Here is a 25,082-nt window from a genome sequence, read left to right on the forward strand (position 1 = left end):
TGTAATTAAGCAGCAGAGTAGGCACCGCTCTTCTTACAGGCTAAAAGTGCATGACATTAAACCCCAGTTAAAATAGAAGGTGCAGTAAAGTGGGCTCAACATCCCTGCTAACCAACCCTACTGCCCAGGCTCACTGGTGATACCAGCACTTCAGCAGATAAAACAGGGTTAAAGTAATATTTAAAATCTAATCCAGTAGGTGAGGGGGGGGGGGAATTCATGCTAAAGAGGAAATAGGAGTGCCAGGCCTATAATAGACTAATGATGAGAGAAGCTGTAATATATTGATTGACAGAGTTCTAGGATAATATAGACACAAATATTTCAGGAAAAAAAGCTAGCTAGAAACACATTCAAGCTAAAAGAGTGTGGACATATAAGCAATTTTGCAATGAGTATCCCTGGTTAAGCACTGAATCTCAGGCCAAAGATCTAATAAATCTGATATCCACAGAAAGTACAAAGAGGAAACAGGGTAAAAAACCCTAAAGACATGTTCTTCTTTGCATCATCTATGAAAATAAGGTAGCAGAATACATAAATAACATGAAGTGGTGTCAGACAATCACGGGACAGTGGACACACACTGCTTCTTTTTCTACCACGTGAGAGTTAAGAGTTAGCATTTGAGAGTATGTGTAATAAATTCCCAAACTGCTACTGAATTTTGAGAAAAGCATTGAGAAACTGAAAAGAATTCCTCATCTGGTATCCAGCTTTTACACATTAAATACACGAACAGACACAAATACTCCTCTGAAGCCACGTACAGTTTATGCTGAGCCTCGCAACTAGCTTGGAAGCCAGACCAAGACTTGGGCTAGTTTTGCTTGCTGAAAAAAGCTGTTGTTATTTGGCAATGAAGGGGAAAAAAAAAAAAAAGGAAAGAAAAAAAAAAGCTAAGCAGAGAAAAAGGAAGGGATCAACAAAACAGCAAATGAGAAGAGGGGAAAGGTTTTAGAAGCCGCAGGCTGTGGAGGGGTGGAAACCATCTGAGTGGAGGCAGTAGCTGGATCGAAGGAGCCAGACAGCTTACAGCGGGTAGGGAGGCAAAAGGCAAAGCAGAATGCAGTTTTCCTAAGGCATGTTTGTATGTGTGGCTTCTCTCCATCTTCACCTTTTGCTAAACTGAGATCATCACACACTTCTCCAAGCCTGGCTTTTCCCTGGAGAAGGTTACAGAGTTCAGCCATGTGACATTTTGGTCTCTGAATGAGACCCTTGGGGATTGATTTTTCCAGAAAACACGTTTTTACTCCAAATATCTGTATGTACTAATTTCAGCAGAACCCTGCACAACAGGTTCAGGCTTGTGGTAAATTAGGAGTTAAATTGCTGCTGTAAAGCAATTTTATCTCTGTGTTGGGCTGAGGCTGAAACTGAGTCATGTGTGCATATTTGGATACGTCACACCCTCTTGCTGTAGCAGACAAAGAACAAATTAGCTCCTTACCATAAACCTCATGCTTACAGGATGCTTCTGGAGGACAGATCAATCATTCTTTAGTCCCTTACAGAGGGGGAAAAAGCCCCCACAAAACGCCTCTCAAGATGAACTAACGCAGCACTATCATTGAGCTGGCTGGATTTCACACACTACAATGAAGATACTGTTTTTCACTGGACTGCTCTCTCTTACAGCCAGTCTTTGCACTACAGGTGAGTCTTCCTTTCTGTATCCATTCCATATTTTAGTAAATAATATGGGCTTTTGATAATGGTGTTTCTTTACCAGCTGTGAACTTAGAGCTGTACAAGCATCACTACAGAAAACTCTAGGATGTCTCCTTTTAAGCAGATTTTTATTTTTTCATTTCAGTGACACCTTACCTCTCCCAGTCATTTTCTATAAAGAATTTAAGGGAACTTTCTGCACTTACTGAAGACACATCTTTTATCTAGTATTTTTGTAATTATATGATAATTTTAAACCTGTAGAGTCTTGTGTTACAACTTCACAGATGGTGTTGTTAGAAGGAAATGCTCAGATGACTATTGTGATAAAAATAACTAAAGGAAATGATCAAATAACAAACCTGGTTTTTTTCCTTTCTAGAATTAAAACTGTTTTGAAACCAAGCTCATTTTGAAAGCTGGTATACGTAAATATTTTTTTAATAAATAAAAAAATAAATATATACACACACACACACCTGCCCATGCAGGCACACGTATGACTTTTAAAGAGTAGTTAAAACTAGTTTTCTGGAGTAACCATCAAAAAACCACTAAAAATGATGCAGTCTACTAATTATGCTAATTTTTATTTTAAAACATTCTACTGTAAGTCTGCCAGTAAGCATTAATAAAACTGTTTTCCATATTTTATTTAAATATGGAAAGGTAAAAAAAGTCCAAAGATTTTCATCCATATTTCAGTTTGCTTCTGAATTTCAGTTTCATGGTGCATGCTCTAGGCTTTACAGTAAGGAATTTTGCATTAATGCAGCCAAGAAAACAAAACTGACACAAATACTTACACAGTTGTTCACTGTGCAAAATTTATCTTACAACACATGGCTTCAAAAAACATTTTGAAAACATTTGTGCTTCATGTGGAAATGTCAATGTCTCTACAAATTTCTCTACTTAAGATTCAGGAACAGGCATTAATAGAAGTGATATTATTGTTTCTGCCCACATGCTGGCAATATTTACTCATGGAATGTTTTCCTGCTGCTTGAAAAGTTTTATTCACTTCCCAGTAAATTACACCTAATACCTGCCCAAGCATTTGCTTTCAGTTCTCAAGACACTGCCCTTGCTCAGGTATGAGAAGCTGAAAAGATCTGGTTTGCTTTAGTCAGAAGCTGAAGAATAACAATTACACATGTGAGACCAAAGAAAACAAGTGTAATTTCAGTTTTCTAATTTGAAAGATTTAGTCTGTGTTAGACTAGATAGGGCTTTTTGCATCTTTTGCAGCCATGCATTTCATACATGAAGTGAAAAGGACACTAACGGTGTTTGCTTTGGACATTCTGATCAAGCCTAAACCAAGACTGCTTATATTATGAATGACCAACATTCCTACTACTGGGAAAAACCCTCCACTGGTCATAAGCATTACAGAAGTGTCTGATATTTTTCACCAAAGATTACTGAAAACACACAAAATGCAGAAAGGGGAGCTAATACTACATTAATGATGAATTTTCAAGTGTGTATGAAAAGGCAAATGAAGACTGTTGTCCGTACATTTGATATGAGCACCCAAAGCAGAACGTCACCAAATCTTTTAAACTTATATTGCTTTTCACATGGGGATGGTTATCCTTCTGTGTTCCTGAAGGTACGTTATAATGTTAATACAGTAGTTTGTCCTTTTTAACAATTTTAACTCTGTTTTATTTCTAAGCTTCAGAATTTTCACTGAATGGGTCTGCAATTAAAACAGTGTCTCTTATCAAAACTTTTCGTGGAATTTCAGCAAGAGACTATGATTACATCCCCCCTTATGCTATAGAAGGGGAGACAACAACCATCCATATCAGAGAAAACAAATGCACTTCAAAAAAGTCGAATGACTCCACTCTAACAGAAGTGAACAACACCACGCTAGAGTACCTGACCAGCTCTCTGAGCACCAAGCTAATACCTGCCGTCTACCTCAGTGTTGTTTTACTGGGTGTACCATCTAATGCCATCATTTTGTGGATGCTACTCTTCAGGATCCGCTCTGTGTGCACTGCCGTCCTCTACACAAACTTGGCTGTTTCAGACTTGCTCTTCTGCATCATGCTGCCCTTCAAAATAGCCTACCACGTCAATGGGAACAACTGGATATTTGGGGAAACCATGTGTCGAACAGCCACAGCAGTGTTTTACGGCAACATGTACTGCTCCATTCTGTTGCTCACGTGCATCAGCGTCAGCCGCTACATGGCCATCGTTCACCCCTTCACCTACAAGGGCCTCCCGAAGCGCGCCTATGCCATCGCCGCCTGCGCTGCTGTGTGGGCCATCGTCTTCTTGTACATGCTCCCGCTTGGCATCATGCAGCAAAGCTATTACGTGAAGCAACTGGACATTTACACCTGCCACGACGTGCACAGCGCCTGTGAAACCATATCTTCCTTCCAGTTCTACTACTATGTGTCCTTAGCGGTATTTGGGTTTTTGATACCACTTGCAACTATCGTGTTCTGCTATGTCTCAATTATACGAACACTCAAGACTCATGAATGGTTCTGGTATGTTAAAGTCAGTCTTTTGATTCTTACCATCTTTGCTATTTGCTTTGTGCCGAGCAATATTATCCTTATTATCCATCACATCAACTATTACTATTACAATACAGATGGGTTGTATTCTTTTTATCTAATTGCTTTATGTCTTAGCAGCCTAAACAGTTGTCTTGATCCTTTCCTTTATTTTCTGATGTCAAAAATTAGAAGTCAATCCAATATTTATCTAACAATGGTTAAAATATCCAGGGAAAAATGAATTTATTTCTATTACTGGAATTATGATTTTGCATAGTATTAACCCAGACAGCAACAAATCTCAGGTGTGACATTTATACTTCAAGTAAAACATGTTAGAAAACACAATCTCAGTTAAATTTACCTCCTCCCACACAAGGAATATCTCCAAAAATACACCTCACCAGCTCTATAATTTTATTACACGTATTGCAACATCTGTGTACCTAGATTCAGGTATGTAGCTCTGCACCTCCATTTCTTTCTGAGATCAATTTTGGCCATGGAGATACTGCCAGAGTATCAGTCACCACAGCTTCTAAATACCAGAAGAGGAATCAGCATTCAAACAGCACTTTTAGGGCAATTCATAATATTTCAAATTAGCTCTCAGCCAACGATCACTGCAGGAACAGTGATACAAAACCAAGCTTTTGGCCTAGTGAAAATGGGAACAAGTAAAAGCACTTTCTACATGCCCTGGAGCAGCGAAGAGCAAACACTGCCCTGGATGTTGGAAATAGAGTCCCCATAGGTTCACAGAACAGTAAATCTACAGCCGTGGACACAGAACCTGACTCTTCCAAGACTACCTCTCCTATGAGGCTGCTTAACCAGCTTTGCACTGGAGACTTGTTCTTCCACTTCGTCAGCACCTGCACTCCCCTAGCCCACAGGGACTGCTGGGAGCTAACCCTTATCAGTGTGAATCCAGGCATGTGTTACTCTTGCTTGGTAAGCAAAAGCGGGAAGCTATTTTGTAGTATTCTCTATTTCCACATCCTCACAGGAAATACCTACAATGTTACAAATCCTGCAACTAGTTATCATTGATTGTTAGTAAAACAATGGGTCAACTTTACAGAAACCTACATATATACTAAGTTTCTAGAAAACGAGCTCAGTGGTTGTTATTTGAATTTTTAACTGCAGCATGGAAGTGACAATAAAAATGTTTTATGTTGTTTTGCTAATGCTATTGTAAAAAAACTTTACTTAAATAAAATAAGCTGCACTGGAAAATGCCTCAGGGGAATTTGCAGCCTGGTGAGGCTCCCTTTCTTCTATTTCTTCTGGCTCTTAATTTAAGATAGTTTTAATCCTGCCATTCCTTCAACATGCACAAGAATAAATTTTAAAGATAACTCTAAAATAATTCAAATATGACACAACTATTGAAAATGTCAACGAGGTGAACCTAACTAAAACCTCTGTACCTATCACATAAAAAACCCTACAACCAAATGTAGCAATTTAGTCCATCTGTTTAACTTTTCAGTTATCCACAATACACTCACTTAACACAAGGTTTCTCTTCACCGGGACCTGAATGCATTTGGTTTGAAAAGGCCTTCAGAACTGTTAAAAGCTGTGGTTTAAGATTTACAGGACAAAAGTTTCAGGTTTGAGTTTTCAGTTTCAAGCAAGGAACAAATAGATCAGATCTGAGATAAGGACCTGTAACGGGTTCTGGTAGATTTGGGTGCAGACTCTACTCCCCCAGATTACCACAGATGTGGGGAAGTGACAACAAGCTACTTAGAGTAAATGAGAAGGTTTGACACATATGTTTTTCCAGATGCTGGGGCAGGAAGTTTATAGGGAGACCTATCTGATCCTTGTAAATCAAATACTTCCTTTTACCACAGCTCACTCTTAAAACACACTAAACACAAATTAAGACAGATCTGCTTTATAAACAGGGATCAGAAAAAGAGGAAAATAGATGTCAAAAATTGCACTACCTTTTCAATTGTGTCTGGATTTTTTTTCTTTAAGGAAATGTCAATCTAAATAACTTCTTTACCTAAAGAACGGTGATATCTACTGATTGATCACTGTAAAGAGTAAGTATGCATCTGAGTATTTCTTTTGGGAGCACCATGTCATCTTCTCTTCTGAAACAGGAGCAACACTCCTGTTCACAGAGGAGGTACTCTAAGTAGTTGTCAAAAGAGTGTAAAACCAAAATAGCTCAGAAGAGAAAGATCAGCAGAAGACTCTAGGAACACCAAACATTTCAGAGTGAGAAGATTTCAAAGAGATTGTACAATTTTTGTTCCAAAATTTGGAAACACTCATTTGTTTCCTACGAGCACATTCACACCCGGACAGGAGTGGGCACCAGGTTTGCATCTGGGGAGCACTGGGACAGCTGGCAGGAGTGAGCCAGGGTAGAGCTGCTGTGTGCAGGTACCTGTGGGCTATAGGTCTCTGCCTTGGGGACATCCTGACTCACTGTGCAGCCACCACCCACACTGCGTGCAAATACTGGCCCTGGCTCATCCAGGACAGGTGAAGAAGTCAGAATGCACGAAAGCCTCCCCAGCACACATGGCAAAAAAGAAGGCTTTTCAGCACTGAGGGCTCAGTGAAACCAGCCCTTACCTGGGAACCCTGGTGAGAAATTAACTTGTGCAAACACCTTTCAAAAGTTCTGAGAGCAGATTACAGAAACACCTGGTTTCACAGAAGGTACCACAGAGGAGGTGACAAAAATGCTGGAAGATACTTTACAAGCCAGGGTTTGCAGACGTTCCCCAGCTCACCATGTTACATTAGAAACACTGTGTGAATTTTGTGTTTTCCAGACACTGGACATTTTAACTGCTGTGCTAGTAGCTTTAGCTAATCTTGTGTTCAGTCACATCCTGCAAGCTGCTAGGCTGATCTTTGTTTATGCTTCCCTGAGCCATAATGCTGTAATGCTAACCAGGCCACTGCTTTTGGGGAAGCAGATAGCAACATCCTGCTGAGATAGGTTTAAACTGAAGGCACGTAGAAGACCATCACCTTGTTATTGCATGATAAAGCTGTAAAAGAAATATATACAAAACACCACTACAATAAATCAACTTAAGCAAAGGAGACTCCTCAAAATATTTCCCAGAGATTTGTTAAGTAATACCATAATTGTGACTTTTTTTTCTGGCAAAAACCTCAATTTCCATCCATACTGTAGCTATCTGCCTGACACAGTCCTGTAACTGTATCCCTACACAAATTCATAAATATGTGAGGATTGCTGCTGCCCATATTTTGTAATAGCTGCAGCAACCTAGCAGAATTAAAATAAGTGAGATTACAGCAAGCCAGTAGCAAGACATATGCAGAATGTGTCTTAAGTTTAATACATTGAGAATTAATCCATTTTGCCAGTCAGAATACATTGTAGTGCAAAATTACTTAGCGCCAGTTTGTCATCACTGGCTTATTTACAACCGCACTGGTAAAGCTAATGCAAACATCGGGGCAGCAGGACAGGGACACAGAAGCAAGTGAAAAGAATTGGCATTTCACTTCTCACAAAAAACAACAGTAAAAATTCTAACCTTGCATTTCTGTGCTTTGGCACGGTGCAGAACATCCTGATAATGCCTTGCATTTACTGGTCTCACATCTTGCAGCTTGGCTGTGGGCAATAGCAGGGCTTCTAGGGTTTTGTCAGGATTTCCTTGGTCAACTGCTTCGTTAATGTGTCCAATTGCAATGATTCCTATAAAACAGAAAAGTTACTAAAGAGGCACTTACCAAAGAAAGTTGCAACTTTTCCGATATCAGGTACAAACAAAGCAGTAACATGAAGAACAGAAAAATCACATAACAAGAAGCAGAGGCAGCAACAGCAGCTGATTTTAAATTATTTTTGTTCTTCTATTCATTTGAAGCTATTATGCTATACAGCTTTCCTTCCTACCATAGTTATTGATATATCTGGATAAAACTCTTCCTAAAAATCAAAATTACCCTTGACAAAAAAAGGAGAACAGATTTCCCTATTTTCTGGGCAGAAGCACCTACATGAAGCTTAAGAAAAAGTTGGGTATCACAACTAAATATGTTGACTAACATATTGGCTCACATGGCTGAAAATTTTGTTTTCAAGTGATTTCTGACCGCATTACTTGAAACTCCAATTTGTACAAATATATAGATACTGCACTTCCAGCTATAGCATTACATAGCAATTAACCTTCTTCATTGTAATTTCACTGTAAATAACCAATCTGACAATTCTGACCAGTGGCACTCAGTACTTCAGTCAGGAAGTAACAAGGCCCAGTGTATTTAATAAAACCTTAACTCATTTTCTTCAGACTGGGCCAAGAAGTGTCAAATCAATTTTCTCCTACTCCTGAACAGTACTGAAATGCACTGCTTGTGGTCCCTAAAGCAACCCCAGAAAGGCAATCAGTCAAAGGTTTCACCATCACCTGTGAGGGATGACATCCCTGCTCCCGATGGACTGTCTCTCAATGGTGTGTGGTGTCTCCAGACCCACCACAACCCACCTGGTGAGGTCACAGATCCAGGTCATCATAAGGCTTGGGGAAGGAGCAATTTTTCCAAGGTGGTCCCAGAGAGGAACCATGCAGTTATGGGACTTGCTTATGGAAACAGAGGCCTCCCTTCTTCCTCTTCTCTCTGCCCATCTGCCCTCTCCAAACATTCCCAGGCAGAGGTCAGTGTCACTGGGACCAAGTGCAGCTATTTTGGTCCTGAAGACTTTCACTGCTACTGCAAGGTCTCTTCCAACTCCTACTAAGTGCAGAGGTTCAGACAAAAAAGTGACTCTGCCAGTCAAACTGTTCAGCACCCCACCTTGCCAGAGGACACATGGCAAACACTGGACTAGGTTTAGGAAGCAATAATCCAGTCAGTTTTAGAAATTCTGCAATATAAAACCTCCCTTATCAGTATGAAACAGCAGCATGCATGACACTAATGACAGCACAGGAAGGGCATGAGCAGCCCATGTCTTACAAAGGCTCTCAAACTGCACTGAGGCAGCTTCTGAAATGGCAGGCAGTCTGAAAGCTGCCTCTCATTTCCTTGCTCCAGCAAATCTGGCATAACTTGATAGCCTCAAATTTCTACATGCAGAGGAGGAATTCAGTGCTTTATCTTTTTTGAAGACCAAATGACCAGCTATCACATTTAATATAACACCACCCTCTTATGGCAATATAGTTACATTCAGCTTCAAAAATAAACTCTAAATCCATTCACATGAGAACATGTGGGCATAAGAAGCTACTGTCAGACAGGAAATCAACTTACAGGAAATCAGATATTTGCATTGTCTAACTTTTTACTAACTCCCTTGTTGAAAACAAGCACTTGGAATAATTTACACAATAAAACACACTTTTCCATGGAACACTGCTTATAGTTTCCTCCCCTATGTCCCAATATGGTCTTTGCTTACAACTGCAAAATCCCCAAAGTGAGACCATCCAGGGCTCGAAGATACTGCCAAGCAGGCAGAACCATGGCATTTTTAAGACTGCAGAAGGCAGGCACCCTATGATATCCTTCAGCCATCTGAAACAAACAGGAATGTTTCAAGGACATTTAAAGATCATGAGGCTTTCAAAATTTTTAAGTGCTCTGCTCTTTTCAAGAGTGTCTGAACAAGGCCACTCAGTTCATAGATTTACATACCAAAGACCCAACTATGACCTCTGCGGGCAATGTGGAGGAAGAATTACTTACTTTCATTTTCTTCTTGAATTTGCATATTAACCATGTCAATGCAGTTCTGGATATCATTCCAGCTTAAATAATCTTGGCCTTGAGATGAAGCCTCTGACTTAATAGACAATAGTGTATCAGCATAACTATAAGAAGATATAAAATACATAAGTGTATTTCATATACAAGATAAAATGCCATAAAGAATTAGTCAGATGTATCATCCATCACTTAGTGACTACTATTTTTTCCAATAACTGAATTTCAAAAAACTCAGCTCTTGCCAGAAATTATGCAGACATGCAAGCTGCCTGTTCTACACATGCATTTCAGGATCTGAAGAAACGTCCTGTACACTAATTCAGAGAACATTTCTTGGCTACATGGCATGATGACAGTACATACGTACAACTTGCTGTATGGTGCAACAGATAAATGTGGGAAAAATTACAGTCAGCTTCTTGCTTTAGGAAATGGTTGTTGTGTTCTTGACACTAATTCAAAGACCAGAATTTCAGTCAGTAGTATCAGGTAGTAGCACCTCCTGCTACCTCAGTGTGGAAGATAATGAGCCATGGGCAAGGGACTGAAAAAAAATTATGCCACTCTTCCCACAGCTCAAGATCCTCCAAGCACAGACTCTGTAGCCTGTGTCTGCACTTCCTAGAAGGCTTACAGATCAGATGAGCTGGAAATCTTCACAGTAGTGCAAATTTATGTGTACATAAGTTAAATAATTTTCATATTCCTGAATCAAGCATAGAACTGCCAAAATATGTCAGATCAAATATGTGTCTTCTACTTCCATCAGAAGCCTGAGGAATGAATGACTGTTAGAAAAAAAGAATAGGAGAGATTCATCATTTCCCAATCTAATTTGTCTTTCCAGCATTTAGTAGCCTGCATTTAAGGGCTTCCGAAGCTGGAGACTGTGTATCACTTTAATAGTTGCAAACAAGGCTGCACTCTGTTAATTTACCTACTCTAATTTAAAATCTTACGTATTATTGAGGAATGAACCCCAGTATATGTTTTGCAAGATGATAGCTTTTTTAAAAAAATTAAACTTTGTATTTGATAGGGCCCAATCTTTTCTTTATTAAATTCTCAAGAATCCCTAGAGTTATTAGAAGCTAGTAACCAATTCTATTAACCTTCTCCACAACATGCACAGTTTTGGAGACCAGTTTTGGAGACCTATGACATATTTCCCCTAAATTCTCTCTTCCAGAAAACACATTCCCAACAAGTTCATCTCTTCTGATAGAAAGCCATTGAACAGCATCTCCCTCAATGAAGTTTTTCTAGCTCTATTTCTTCCTGTTTTGTGCAAATCAAAGCTTCCTGTGATATTCTACGTATGGCTGGCAGCACAGGTTAACATAATGGCATAATAAAATTTTATTTAGTTGTTGAGTTCTATTAATTCCTACTGTTTCCTCTGTATTGACTGGCAGCTTAATCTAAAGATTGGGTCAGTAACATAACAAGAAATGCTGCACTTGGGACACTTTGGGGCCATTTCTGTGTGTTTATAGTGTTGCTTCTCTTGCTCACAAGCACCACAAGCAGTGGCAAAGTAGCAGATTAGTTTTGCACCATCTTATGTCATTCTTCTCTCTCTAACCAAAACACTGGCCTCTTATTCCTAATCTGACTGCCTTCCTTCCAGCTTTAAGACACCCAGCAAAGGCCACTCTCAGATTCATATCCCCTGACAACCTAGTGAAGACCTTCAGCTACTGTGGTCCCTTTTGCCTACTAATGCCTTCCAGAAGCATGTGGAGGCTTCCACTGCCTATGCCAAGACAGGAACTGGTTCACATCCCCATGCTCCCCTTACACACTGGGGGCGCAGGTCTCTCACAAATGGTCGTGTTGCCTGATTTTTTATTGATAGACAAGAGAGCAACTGCAGTAGCAGCACATGTCTGTGATAAGTCAGGCAGGTGACAAGGCAAGCAGCTGGCAGCCAAATGAAGGCTATAATGTAATGCTGAACACACGTGTATGCCACAGTGTTGTATTCACCTTTCTAGCAAGCAAGAAAGGGCTTGGCCAGGGCTTAAGGGATCTCCTGGACCCTGAGGCATTAAACACTATCTCATTCCAAAGATCATCTTTCAGAATTGCAAAGTGGTTAGTGATTAACAGTTTCCAGCTACAATTGTTTCATGTTTTAGTGTCTGCAAAAGTTCTTGTCAGATCTTCATGTTTGCTTTCTGAGGATATTTTCCCTGCACCTCACACATCTACAGCCTTCAAGGCTGCATTATTGCTTATATTTAGATACAACTAGTTCAGCAATTGTCACATGATCCCTTATTAATTTAAAACCGACATGTTTATCTTGCAGCTCTTTCAGCTTCACAGCCACAACACAGGACAGCCCACCCAGTAAAACGCCTACGTATTTTTTTCAGAAGTTGCCAAGTCTCATCCAGACAAGACAAAAATGAACCTTTACCGTTGCAAGTTTTCCTCTTCCAGATTATTGAAGCCAATGCATGGGTCTCTGAGATGATTCTTTATCATTAGGATGTCCTTATTTTCCAAGGTCTGGTTTAGCAACACAACTGCTGACAACATTTCTACTGCAATAGACAGTTCATCATGTGCCAGGTAGTTCTGTAGGACAATAATGTACTGCAGTCAGGGAGCTAAATAAGTAGTGTAACAAATTTGAGTTACACACTCTAGATACCATCGAGGAGATGGACTTTATGTAAGAAGCCTGGAAATTTTCCTAGTCACAGGCATGCAAGACTGACACAATAGTGGTGGTGAAGCTCACTGGGTTTCTACGTCCCATCCAGTCTCTGCCTTTCCTTCTTTTGCCCCACAATCCCATCTCTTCTGGTCTTACTCATAACAGGGAATTACTTTTCTACACAATATATAAACCAGAGTTAGTCCTCATTCAGAGCATGCAACAATTAAGAAAAGTCAGTTGATTTGTTGCAACACAAGAGCTCAGCCAGACTGAAGTGTGGCAAGAAACAAATTCTGCAATTCAATATTGCCTTTTCAACCAAAACGATTCATGCAATCCCTAACACCATGGCAAGAGAATTATGTCTGATTTTACACAACTACATGCTATGTTTGTGCTCTTTCATGGTCTGACTACACAACATCGACGAGCAGGTTGTAAGCTTTTCACTCTTACCACAGCATTCTGTTGTTGGAGGTTGAACAGCTCAGTCTGATAGACAGCAGCAGCAAATGAGTGAACAACAGGCAGCTGTGCCTCGGGTTTCATCAGTGCAACCAGTGTTTTACTAGGATCACAGTTACGAATTGCTGTATTGATATTGTCAACCGCTATAAGTTCTAAAGAACAGCAGGGAAAAAAGCTTATTAATTTTAATATGCTGTTTGCTCTTCATGCCATGTCAATGACAACTAGGTTATTACAAAGAATATAATTTGCTGTCATAAGAGAAAAAAACATTTTTGTGAAATTTTTCAAGACATGACTGCTGAATGTTGCAAAAAGAGTGTCTGTTCAAAGGTATGCAGCAAATAATTGACTGGAGGAGTTTAAAATTTCTGGGCTTTTAGAAATGAGAGACTGCTTGTTTTACCTTTGACACAAAACAAGTAGCTGACCCCACCCTAGCGAAGAGAAAGATCCAACTCCTCCCGGGTGTGCTTGCAGCAGGTACTGCTGTGTATGTCAGCTCCAGCACCTCAGTCTTGATTCACCCCAAATGCTCCCTTCCTTCTGCACCACGTTTCCTCTCTCACCTCCTCCTTTAGGAGAATCTAATTGAGTTAGCTAAAACAGGCTAGTACCTGAAGTACCAACAACATTATTAGTGTCTATTTCAGGAGGCCTGGTAGAAATCAGCCAAATATGTTGGAGGGGTGGGATTTTCTGCCAGAAAATCAGTAGCTGAACTGATGGAAATCCACATGCTATGGTTTCTAGAACTTCCTCAGCATGCCAGCACCTGTTTGTTTGTCTGCCAATGTGGAAGATCAGTCATTACAAGCACTGCCATCTAGAAATGAATTCCTTTGCTACAGCTCAGATTTTAATTTAAACAGACCACAATAGAGGGATATGAGGGTATGAGTGTAACCCCTTTTCAGCACCTGAACAACTTGCCTGTTTTGCTTTTTGCAGAACTGACTTTGTCAGAGGTTTGAAGCCCAGCAGAAAAATGCTGAAAAACACTTCCCACTTGGGCAGCTGCAGAAGCATTACAACATCCCTCAGCTTAGTCATTGCCACCATAATTGCACACCTGGAGGAGTCACCTCTGAAGAAACCCAGGCCAGGACACACCCAGGAACACAGTGTACAAGGCACCACTCTGATCTTGCAGAAAAGGGAAGCAACCTTGAAGATTAGAGCACACGTGGCCGAATGAAGAATAGCAATTATGCAAATGCCTTTTTTCATCAATAAGCCCTACTCCTCTGCCTTATCATATGGCTTTTCTGTGTACTGTTACCCAGGGGACATTTTTACTCACCACTGACTGCCCAAATCTGAGACAAGACTACTTGTACAGGTGACACCATCCACAGTTCATGTATACAGCAACACTCAGAGCTTATCATACAACACAAAGGCTTGGAAAACCTTTTAGCCATGCCCAGCTAAAAAAAACCCAAACCCTTGCCTCTCAATTAATTTTCTCTGAAACATGGTCATACCAGGCCACATTTTTCCTGAAGACTCACTCTATTGGCTTTTCATAAAGTTAGAAACCAGGAAAGGCTCTCACAGCTACAGCATGCATGCTTTTTTAAAGAAAAGAGCAAAGAGGAAAAGAGTCAAGGTCCACAAATGGACTAGACTACTCCTGCAGCCAATAACTAAGGTACTGACTTCTAGTTTTGAAACCCAGCACGCAAATTGCAAAACATACTTTACATTGCTCACAGTCCTATAACAAAAGCCACTATTTTTTCCTTCTCAAGCCAAACATAAGAGCTGTTACTCTCCAGACTGCTGTTAATGCTTTTCACGCATCACATTTTCTTCTTCCTTTCCTTTACCAAGAGATAACTCTTTCAGAGAAAGTACTCCTCACCATAACTAATCTGAAACAGGCTAAAATTTAAGGTATGAAGTAAAATTCATCTTCTGAGTTAAGCTGACCTCACAACACAGCCTTTAAGGCACATTACAAAAGCAATCAGCCTGGATTTCAAAGCATTGGAAACAGTACCAGAGACAAAACAGCCATGCCTGGATGCAGCATGAAATGACAGCAGATTAACCAAAGGTTAACTTCCTAGCAAAGAAGTTTCCAGTCAAAAGCAGCAACACATGCACTGCAAATTTAGATCCCCCTTTCACTATATTTTTTTTATAAACTATAACTTGTGTCGTGTGGGACTCTTAATAGACTAAGAATAGGTTAGATTTAGATATGTGTCGAAAAGCGTGAATAATTCTTTCTGCAATATGATTGCAAAATATTCTCCCATTTTAATTCTACAAGTAGGGCCACTGCTCCCAAGTGAGTATTAATACTGCACTGATAAATACTTGTTCAAGCCATCAAGCCATGCATTGTTTTCAGTTTTAGCCACTGTGTTTGCCAGTGGCTCAAATTAGTTATCTCAAATAGGAGTACATCCAACCAGCACAGATTGGTGACTTGGCAATTGTGACACTGAGAAGAAAGATTATGAGAATAAAATGCAATACATATGGCTTCACTTTGAGAAACCTTGTTTATGTGCAAGAAATGGTGGACTCAATTAGCTTAACATAACTAAATGGTGATGGTAAAGAGTATTAAAACAGTTACTCACTAAGCTTGTGAGCCTCAGCTTCTGCATTGGCAACACTAACTTCTTTCTGTATTTCACTTTTGTCGAGCATATTTGGAATGCCTGCTATCTAACAGATCAGAAAAACAAAATTTAATTATATTTTTGTTTGATGGGAGATAAGGGATAGAGTCCGGTGATGGTACGCTGGGATTTGATTGTACTATCACCTGTGCATCAAATACAAGGCTCAGTAAACACAGCATTAATCTTTTCCTGTGATTTTCATCTTAGTTAATAGATTTTCTCCTTAAAACCCAATTGGCACTTTAACTTGATGTTAATGATGTTAATGTTCAATATTACCTTTATTTGTACTAAGTTATAACTAATTTTGGAAATAAAGTATTAGGAGCTGCATGTTATATCTTAAATTTTCTTCTTATATCTTAGTAAATACAAGGATATCATGCTCTTTAGAGCAAATGCAGCTCTTTGGTGTTCATTAGTTCATCAATTATTCTCAAATCTTTATAAAACTTTTCATAAATGATGCTTGAAAGGCAGAGTAAAGATAATTTCTCTCTGGGTTAAAACCAGCTAAAAATGTGCAAACTGACACGTAATACCTGTTCCATTCAATTACCTGCATTTTCTGTTCTTTAGAATCGCACAATTGCAATAGGTACCATGAGGAATTTTGTGGCAGAACTTCAAGTAGGCTCAGAGCAGGACGGTTCAAACCTGCCATCAGTGCCCCTTCATCTTGCCGGTCAATAGCCTCATTCACTTGGACTAAAGCTATGTGAACTGAAATGAAAACAATGCCTATAAACAGCAAATAAGGCTTTCATGGGGGAAAAAAGTCCATTGCTGTCAGCATCTCACTTTCTGTAAAAGCCAGCTAGGGTGGCAATCTTTACTTAGTGGAAAATTACCTCTTTCATGTCCAGTCCTACAAAGGGAGTCCCTGGCTCTGTGTGAGCCTGTGTGGAAGCAGTTCAACCACAGCTAAGTGGAAGCTTATGAATGAATTTTGGGCCTATACAGAAGAGGGGGTCAAAATTTACAGTATTCTGCACACAAAAAGAACGTAAGGAAAGAGAGCAGGCAATAAATGATTTCATTCTGAACCTTACAGCAAAAACCACAAACAGACATTAGCCCCCCCGCCAAAGATTAGTAGAGAAGGAATAGCATGAAAAAAACAATTGTAGACATATTAGCTACTTGTGCATATTTTACAAGTTTCCATAGAAATATTTTGTTTGTTCAGGTGGACTCAAGTTGTGTTCAGCTGGAATATGGAAGATCACGTGTTGTGTGCATACTTCCACAAGGATCCGGAATAGCTTACTGTTTATTTTATTGATATTGCCTTGAATCTCAGCTTGTGTCAGCAACTCCTCATAGACATCTCTTTCTTCATCAGAAATTGTGCCGTTCTAAGAAAACAAAATTGTTGCTAGTTCACACAAAACAGTTTGCAGAGAGAAAAGCTATTAGCCGAAGTCATTAAAAGTGCATCAGCTGAAGCATTTAATGAATGTATTTGTAAAGCAATTTGTTGACTAAGTGAACTGAAGAAATTAGCACTTTGTCATAACTGGCTGAGCAGTTTACTGCTTCCTGTAAAATAATCATGTAAATATAGTATATCATTTTTAACTATGGAGACCATTAGCTCTCATGTAAATAATTTCATATGAAATATCTGTGGCAGAGGTTATACTTTATACTCAAAAAAGGGTATTATTCTGTTTACAACTTTTTAAGCAGTAAATCTGTTTTTTCTAAAGCAATTAATGGAGAAAAACTAGTCTTCTTTAGTATTTAGTCTTCTGGTATTTTTAGCTGTTGGGCAAAGTTAAGCTGCATCATACTCATAGTAATCATTTTTATAAAATTGGCTTCTAGCTCATTGCATTACCATTATTTCTCTTCGTTATCTTAAAAGTGGGGGTTTCTTCCTAACTGTACTAATTTTAAAAATTAGGTTAATTTTTGAAACAGTAATACTACAGCATAAGAAGAAACATGAAGGAACACGTGTACTAGGAGTACAAATAAAACACCACTACCTTGAGTCTTGCATTTGATTCTTTCTTCCTTTTAGCGTCAAAGAGTTCATTCTGATAGTCCTGTGCCAGTTCCTCATCCACGTTGAGCAACATTGCATTTGGGTTCCTCAGAGTCACAATGGTTTGCTCAGCTATCCCCTTCTCAACAGCTTCGTTGATTGCTATTACAGCTGCATGCACTAAAATTGAAAGCATAGTCCTAAATACCAAGAAGCAAAAAAGTCAAAGCTGTCACTGTTTCTTCTGATTTATTTGAAAGGCGTGTTTAATTTGTGTTCAACAATTTACAGATTCGAACATTCCACTCCATGTTTTCTCTAGACTGTAGAACTTCGTGTTTACTTAAAGGTGGCAAATCACTGTCTGCTCCATGTTCACCCTTCACCCAAACTGGGGTGTGCTGGTTTCAGCTGGGGTAGAGTTAATTTTCATCTCAGTGGCTGGTATGGGGGTGTGTTTTGGATTTGTGCTGAACTCAGGGTTGATAATAGATGTTTTTGCTGTTGCTGAGCAGGGCTTGCACAGAGCCAAGGCTGTTTCTGTTTTTGGTACTGCCACACTGGGGAGGGGACTGGGGGTGCTTAGGAGATTGGGAGGAGACAGAGCCAGAACAGGTGACCCCAACTGACCAAAGGGATATTCCAGACCCTGTGGCACCATGCTCAGTGCATAAAGGGGGGGATGAAGGAGGAAGGGGGGAACATTTGGAGAGATGGAGTTTCTCTCCCCAAGTCACCATTATGTGTGATGGGGCCCTACTCTCCTGGAATGGCTGAACACCTGCCTGCCCATGGAAGCAGTGAATGAATTCCTTGTTTTGCTTTGCTTGTGTGCACAGCCTTTGCTTTCCCTATTAAACTGTCTTCTTCTCAACCCATGAGTTCTCCAGCTTTTACTCTTCTGATATTCCCCCACCAGCAAGACCTGAGAAAGTGAGTGAGAGGCTGTATGGGGTTTGGCTGCTGGCTGGGGCTAAACCATAACATGGTTAATATTGTACTGAAGCCAATAAAATATGGGTTACATTTTATCACTCAAGTCCTCTTTTATTTAGAAGGTAATTACATGGAGGAATTGAAAGTATTTTTTTACCTTCAAGCTGCGTGTTTGTGTCCATATAAAAGTACTGTCTAAATTGAGTATACCTGAGAGATGCTACACAAGAATAAGGAAATTGAAGATCCAATAAACTTGTCCTCTGGAAAAACACATTTAAGACCCCCCCCAGGCAGGATGCAGCCCTGCACATCACATTTAAGCCTCTCTGAGATGGTTCTTTGCATATCAAAATCTCCATGAACCACCAGGCACATGAGAGACACCGATGTAATGGTCCCTCCTCCTGTCACCTACCACGAGACAGCAAAACAGCAGACTTCAAATGGAGGCAAAAAACACCCAGCAGGCTTTTGAGGGTTCTCAAAATGTTACTACTCAGGAAAAGGGGGAAAAAGTGTCATAGGATTCACTACAGCCATTGATCAGCTTAAGTGTTAAGCCTTTCCTTTGAGAAAACAAGAAAACTTCAGCTACTAAACAAATGCTTGACTCCAAAAACTTAAAGAGTCAGAAAAGCTCATGGTTTGGCATACAGTAAATTTGCATTAGTGTACAAATTCAAAACCAATTACAGCTGAATTAAGTTTAGAGTAGTGGCTCACACACGCCTCCCAGTTACTCCCTGCGCACATTTGGCCCTAAGATCACTCTAGTGCAAGTGAAGAACTTACACTAGAGCTGCACTTTATCTGTACCTTCATTCCACAAAGAGACCCCAATGGCTGTCTGGTGGCACATTAATCTCAAATATTTTACAGGCTTTACTATATAAAATGTAATTCCTGATAAATGTGTATCTAGATCATATCCCAAAGGAGGAACATTGCAGCTCCCCATTTATCATCACAGCAGCTTGCCTAGGATTTACTTTCATGTCACCAAGGAGATGTGTGAAGGCAAAACACAATGACCATCTTTCCTTAGTCTATCAATACCCTCTCTCTACATGGCCCTGCATAGTTCTGACAAAGTGGAGAAAAGCATGCAGTAAAAAGCTGTTATTTAGGTTAAGTTTAACTGAAGGTCTAAATATCAGAGTCTGAAAGACTTCAGTTTCACTCAAGTTTATGAAAGAAAGCAAAGGTGCTTCAGATTTGTGGTTTTAGAAAAACAAAGGAGTCTAAAAATTTAGGGAAGTCAGACAAAAGAACATATGACTGAAAACTCAATGGGGCAAATGAAGGATGAAGTGAAGCTATACATCCTCAGAGATGGTAGCTACTGCAACTTGCATAGCTGTTGGTGGATAATCCATTGCTTAGCACTAAGTTAATGCCAGCAAGTTGTTTTAAAATTGTTTCACTCTAGCTCAGCTCAGCACAATATCAGCTGGGTAGTACAAACAGCTAGCATGGTCGAGGATTTTCAGGGGTTTGTTTGTCACTAAACTTTGTGAAAAGACAAAGTTCACATTGAACATTAGGAAAAGGTTTTTCATTGAGAGGGTAGTAAGTCACTGAAACAGGCTTCCCTTGGAAATGGTCACAGCACCAAACCTGAGAGAGTTTAAGGAGCATCTGGACAATGCTCCTAGCTCTATGGTTTAGATTTAGGTAATCCTGTGAGGATTAGGAACTTGGACTCAACTGTCCATATGGGTCCCTTCCAGCTTGAGACATTCTGTGGTTCTGTGTACATCCATATCCACTCCAAAGGACTAAGAAAATATTCCTTAGATGCATACATGATCCAAACATCCTCACAGAACACACAGGAAGGATGTTATCTCTTTCACAGTTGTGTAAGAAGCTTCACTAACCTAAGTGAAGCTAGGAAAAAGCAGTCAAAAGACAGGTTCAAGATAGGAGAGAATCAAACGGATATTGGTAGATGTCAACCCACCTACCAAGAGAAACAGCCTGATTGGACTTGAAAGAGCAGGCTGGAGGCACAGAATAAGAGATCGGTTTCCTTGAAGAATGAGCTCTCTGTGAAAGCACTTAAGCTTATTCTTTCCATGCTGATTTATACAATTGCTGGAGCTGAGTAGGAGTCATCAGCAGTTGTTTCACTTTCATATCTCCTTTTGCATACTCCACTTAGGAAGAAGGATGGTAGACCCTTTCCTCTGCTAGGATCTCCATTATCCAACCTCCCTAGTGTGTGAGGGTTCCTATAGCAGATGTTTCCTGTTGTGGGGCAGAGCAAGGGACAGAACCAGCATCAGGAAACCCTGCTTTTCTAAGACTGAAAACACTTCAGGAGTTAAAGGAAGCCCTACACACTATAATAAGGCTTTCAGTGATGGATGTTCCAGCCCTTTCATCTTCGGCAGAGGAAGCTCCCTGAAAAAATGCTTCGTAGTCACTAAATATCTAAAAATCTCCTAAAAAACTCCTGCCACTTCAAAAGGCAGCATTTTAAGAGCTAGCTTTGGTGAAGCATGCACATATTAAGCAGGCTTCAAAATATACAACACAGGTAATGTGAATCAACATCAAGTGTGTTTTAAGTTGGGCTCTGAAACTTTCAGCACACTAAATACCATAATGAATCAGCTTGCCACTTTGCAAGATTGAATGAAGCAGCAATGGAACATACTAAAGCCAGCCCTTCTGTTCTTCAGTTTACTCTGCTGAAAAGAATGGGATCTTGAACAAAATTACTGGAGCTCAAGTGTTGATTTAAGTGGACACACTTGATTTCACATCATTTAAAGGCAAGCAATTTTTTTGTAATATATCACTTCATTTCTTAAAAAAAAAAAGTGATATAGAGAAAAACATCCAGACTTATAGATGAATAGGCATAGGCAGCAGAAAAAGCATTTAATTCTGTTTTTGAATGGAAGCTGTTCAAGACAGGCTCAAAAAGTCCTGCTCATAACTGTCCAGCAGGATCTACCCCCCAGCAGGGTTTTACCATGCTATGGGTCACATGCCAGTGGTCAGACAGATTGAAAGCTACCCATGGAGGCAAGCGCCACATATACAATACCATATGTGAGAGAGTTGTCTGTCTGGAACAATGACTTGTCCTCACCTCAACCTGTTTGAGTGTTTTAGGAAAACTGCAAAAGGCAAAAAATAAAAAGAGGAGACACAGAAAATACATATCCATGTTCCCATGGCCATCTATATTGTACCCACATGGTGCAGAGGCACACATAGAGCCCAATTAATTATTCTAGAGGAGCACTAGCTACCGAAACATTAAACGCATTCAAAATGTTGTAAGTAATCTTTGCTTCTGGTAGCACTTCCTATGGTTCAATGGGAATACTAAAAACTCAGACTGCAAATTTGGAAGAGGCCTTGTAACAATGAAGCAATGTGATAGTGAAAACTTGCTTGCTTTTCTTTCTAGTTATTAGGAGGCGGCAAACAAAGTGAATTAGAACACAGAAAATATTTTGTTAGCATCCTGTCAAAGCATTCGGTAGAGAACACAACAAGAGTCACACTTACAAGCAGCTTCGTCCACTGATAATTCACTGGCCAGAATCCCACCAATTTTACTAAAAGATGGCATCTGTATACCATATTTCTCTAGCTCCTTTCGCATGTTGCTGATTTCTTCCTCTGTTCAGACAAAAAAATAAAAGGAAACATTATCAGAACAAAAGCATGACAACTTCACTATGAACAACCAGACCCACAAAAATGTTTCTGAAAGTGCTTGTGGCCAGGGCTTCTGAGCAGTTTTCCTCCCCATTTTGAAAGACTCTAAGATATGACAAGTATTCCATGCAAACTTGCTCCCTCCTGTCCCTTAGAGACTGACAATCATTAAAAATAGCAGCCTCCCACCTGTTTAATTTGTAACAGTGTTTGTAACAATGTTTTCAGAGGAGAGAGCCCATAATAGAATATATGCACAATCTTAGCAGATTTACAGGGTAAAAAAACCATCTAACATATGATTATATGAGCATTCTTTTACCTGTGAAGTCTACTTTTCCCAGAAGGTCCTGGATCTGTGGAGCTAATCCTAGTTTGAAGAGATATAAACTGCAAAGGAGAAAATTAGGCTTTAAAGTTCTGTATGTGTGCTTCAGTGGTTTGCTTTCTGTACAAGAGAAAAGCACTTTTATGAAGCTTGTCCTTTAACCCTTGACTTACATGAGCCAGTACAGAATAAACTGACACTAAAATTTTCTTTGTTCTGTATTTTTAAGTCTTATAGAAAAAAAGCATCTCTAAGAGAGAGTCACTGTCAGCATATCTCAGGTCACAGGGGATTTATAAACAAGTAGAAAACCTTAGTGAAAGATAGGTACAGAAATGCAAAAGCTAGTATTGGGGGAAAATTGAGATCTGAAAGCATTTTAGCACAGCTTATATCTTTGGATCTATGTTCTGTTTTGACTTGCATTAATTACATCCCTGTAATTACTAGCTAAAGACACATAAATCACTGACACCCTTCTTACTAAGTGTAGAGGAACAAGACCCTGTAAGTCCATCCAATACTATCTCAAAATTATTTGTGTCATTAGCTATTCTATTCTTGGAAAACAAAGAAAGTTGGTTCAATGTAGTCTCCAAGAGCTAATCTTTTTATTTCAATATAGCATGAAAAATATCTTCACCCATTCCTAGAGCTCTGGGGTGCTATCTGAAAGAAAACAGCTGAATATGTATATATTTTCTCAGTAGCTTCCAAACACAAGGCATGTGTTTATCTACAAAAGACGGATGTTTCTATAATTTAGCAGTGAAATTCAATAAACAAGTGAGTTAAGCAAAAAAGAATCAAAAACCATAGATTTTAAAAACAATACTTAAACAACACATTCCTCCAAAAGGATTGTTTTCCACCTCTTTTCAAACTTACTTCACCCCAACATCATTCATTGCAATTGTGCTTTGGGGTTTAGGGGTTTTGTTTCCAGAGAGGCATATTTCCCTTTTGTGTTTTGTTGTAGAGAGGTTTTTTTGCTAATAGCAAATAATAGGATGAGATTTCAAAGCTCATTTCAAAGCTGTTGTATTTATTTAGGAGCATGTGGAATCAGCATTTATCTTCCATGCTGCCACAGCTACTCCTCTGTCCTGTCCCCATCTGGATGAACACAACAAAGGATATCAGGTAGATCAACACTCCTTTGCAGCCTCTCAAAATCATTGCTGATGCCATTCTTACCTTTCAAATCTGTCCAAAATGCAAATTAGCTACTTCAGGGGAAAAATAGCACAAAGACTTTATAGTAATGAACCAGGTTCCTCTGTTACCCTGGTCTGCCTTCCAGTCTTTTCTGGGTAAAAAGAGATTTTGCTCCAAGTTTGAGACAGGGACAAAATCCTGACTGAAATGCTGAGTGTCATACAAACAGCTATGGAAATCAGCAGCATCACTATGCTGACTCTTTTTTGGGTCATCACAATAAAGATACGAGAAGAAAGAGTGCTATGAACATTAAATAGTACTTTTTTTGCTGTTCAGCACTTCCAGAAGGATGTCGAACCATGTGTGATATTTCCTACGCTCCTTTGTTTGGATAAACTTATTAACCACCAGATGGTGCTGAAAATGTTCTTCTAGTCTTGCAGGGAACACAAAGACACTTCTACTCTGAGTTAGCATATAATTTCACTTGAAACAGCTTGCTTAATGCTTTTATTGTGTAACTTGAACCTCAGAAAACACACGAAGTCAAAAGCAGGGGCCTCGTGGTTAAGAAAACTGAATATGGAGGCATCAGGAGCAAAGGAAAAACAAAGGAGAAAGAGCAGTTCCTAGGTGAAACTCCTTTCAATACAAAGCATCACCCACACAGAACTGCATTTCATATCAGGCAGATGTTCCCAGGACTTGTTTTATGCTTAGCTCATGTATAACATGCTGTGAAAAACAGATCTGAAAACAGCATGTTTTTTCTTTCAAGGCATGCTTGTTATTCCGCTGCTTCCTAGGAAAACAATGTTTTGAAGCTGTCCAGCTTCTAGAGGAATAGTTTGTCTAGGATGTAGCAGTGATCTTCTTGCAAATATAATTTGAAAACTAAATTTTTCAGGGAAAAAATATCTCCAAGCACTGCTATTTATGAAGAAGAATCACTGTTAGCATCTTAATTTAAATGAAGCTGGTTTTAACCTCACTTAGTGCAGGAACAAATCCAAGTCTGCTTTCACAAGGAAAACGGTGCAATAAATGAAACCTACGCCTTTGTATTTTTCAAGTTGGAACCAGAAGCTCCAATTCTGGTTCTACCACTAATTTGTTCCTGGCCTTGGTCCCAGTCAATACTTTAAGTATTGATGTTTCAGTAAGAGAAAAGCAAGAGGTAATTACATTCAACAGGAATATAATAAGAAATAGTTTGCTAAGTCACTCCTTCCTGGCCAGAGCTGTGTTGTATTTGACA

At 39.5% G+C, this 25,082-nt stretch overlaps 2 protein-coding genes across 9 annotated transcripts in view; one reads left to right on the plus strand and one right to left on the minus strand.

The window, feature by feature from the left end:
• The window catches only part of IQGAP2 (IQ motif containing GTPase activating protein 2), a 124,404-nt gene that overhangs the window by 29,415 nt on the left and 69,907 nt on the right, over window positions 1-25,082 (minus strand). For 2 of the 7 annotated variants that reach the window (XM_069002207.1, XM_069002205.1), the window contains exons 6-15: window positions 22,658-22,725; window positions 22,183-22,296; window positions 17,714-17,895; window positions 16,993-17,080; window positions 16,282-16,445; window positions 15,678-15,765; window positions 13,069-13,232; window positions 12,367-12,527; window positions 9,921-10,045; window positions 7,757-7,920 (exon numbers count right to left, since the gene is read on the minus strand). In XM_069002207.1, the coding sequence (XP_068858308.1) occupies window positions 7,757-7,920; window positions 9,921-10,045; window positions 12,367-12,527; window positions 13,069-13,232; window positions 15,678-15,765; window positions 16,282-16,445; window positions 16,993-17,080; window positions 17,714-17,895; window positions 22,183-22,296; window positions 22,658-22,725 (1,318 nt within the window). The remainder of the gene's footprint in view (window positions 1-7,756; window positions 7,921-9,920; window positions 10,046-12,366; window positions 12,528-13,068; window positions 13,233-15,677; window positions 15,766-16,281; window positions 16,446-16,992; window positions 17,081-17,713; window positions 17,896-22,182; window positions 22,297-22,657; window positions 22,726-25,082) is intronic. The other 5 variants (XM_069002206.1, XM_069002209.1, XM_069002208.1 and 2 more) reach the window with 5 other exon arrangements.
• Window positions 1,344-5,447, plus strand: F2RL2 (coagulation factor II thrombin receptor like 2). 2 transcript variants are annotated; one of them, XM_069002213.1, is made up of 2 exons: window positions 1,344-1,659; window positions 3,365-5,447. In XM_069002213.1, the coding sequence occupies exons 1-2, from the start codon at window positions 1,602-1,604 to the stop codon at window positions 4,444-4,446; spliced, it is 1,140 nt and encodes a 379-aa protein (XP_068858314.1). In that variant the 5' UTR covers window positions 1,344-1,601; the 3' UTR covers window positions 4,447-5,447. The 2 variants fall into 2 exon arrangements, with proteins under 2 accessions (XP_068858314.1, XP_068858313.1); XM_069002212.1 differs by having other exon boundaries at window positions 1,346-1,659; window positions 3,359-5,447.

Source organism: Aphelocoma coerulescens (assembly GCF_041296385.1).
Source record: "Aphelocoma coerulescens isolate FSJ_1873_10779 chromosome Z unlocalized genomic scaffold, UR_Acoe_1.0 ChrZ, whole genome shotgun sequence".
NCBI classification, from domain to species: domain Eukaryota; kingdom Metazoa; phylum Chordata; class Aves; order Passeriformes; family Corvidae; genus Aphelocoma; species Aphelocoma coerulescens.

What these genes read in the sequence shown, in the direction of transcription:
- F2RL2 (XM_069002212.1), top strand. Translation starts at nt 1,602, where the DNA reads ATGAAGATACTGTTTTTCACTGGACTGCTCTCTCTTACAGCCAGTCTT. An exon ending in AGCCAGTCTTTGCACTACAG is followed by an intron (nt 1,660 to 3,358) that starts GTGAGTCTTCCT and finishes TTTATTTCTAAG; the next exon opens with CTTCAGAATTTTCACTGAAT.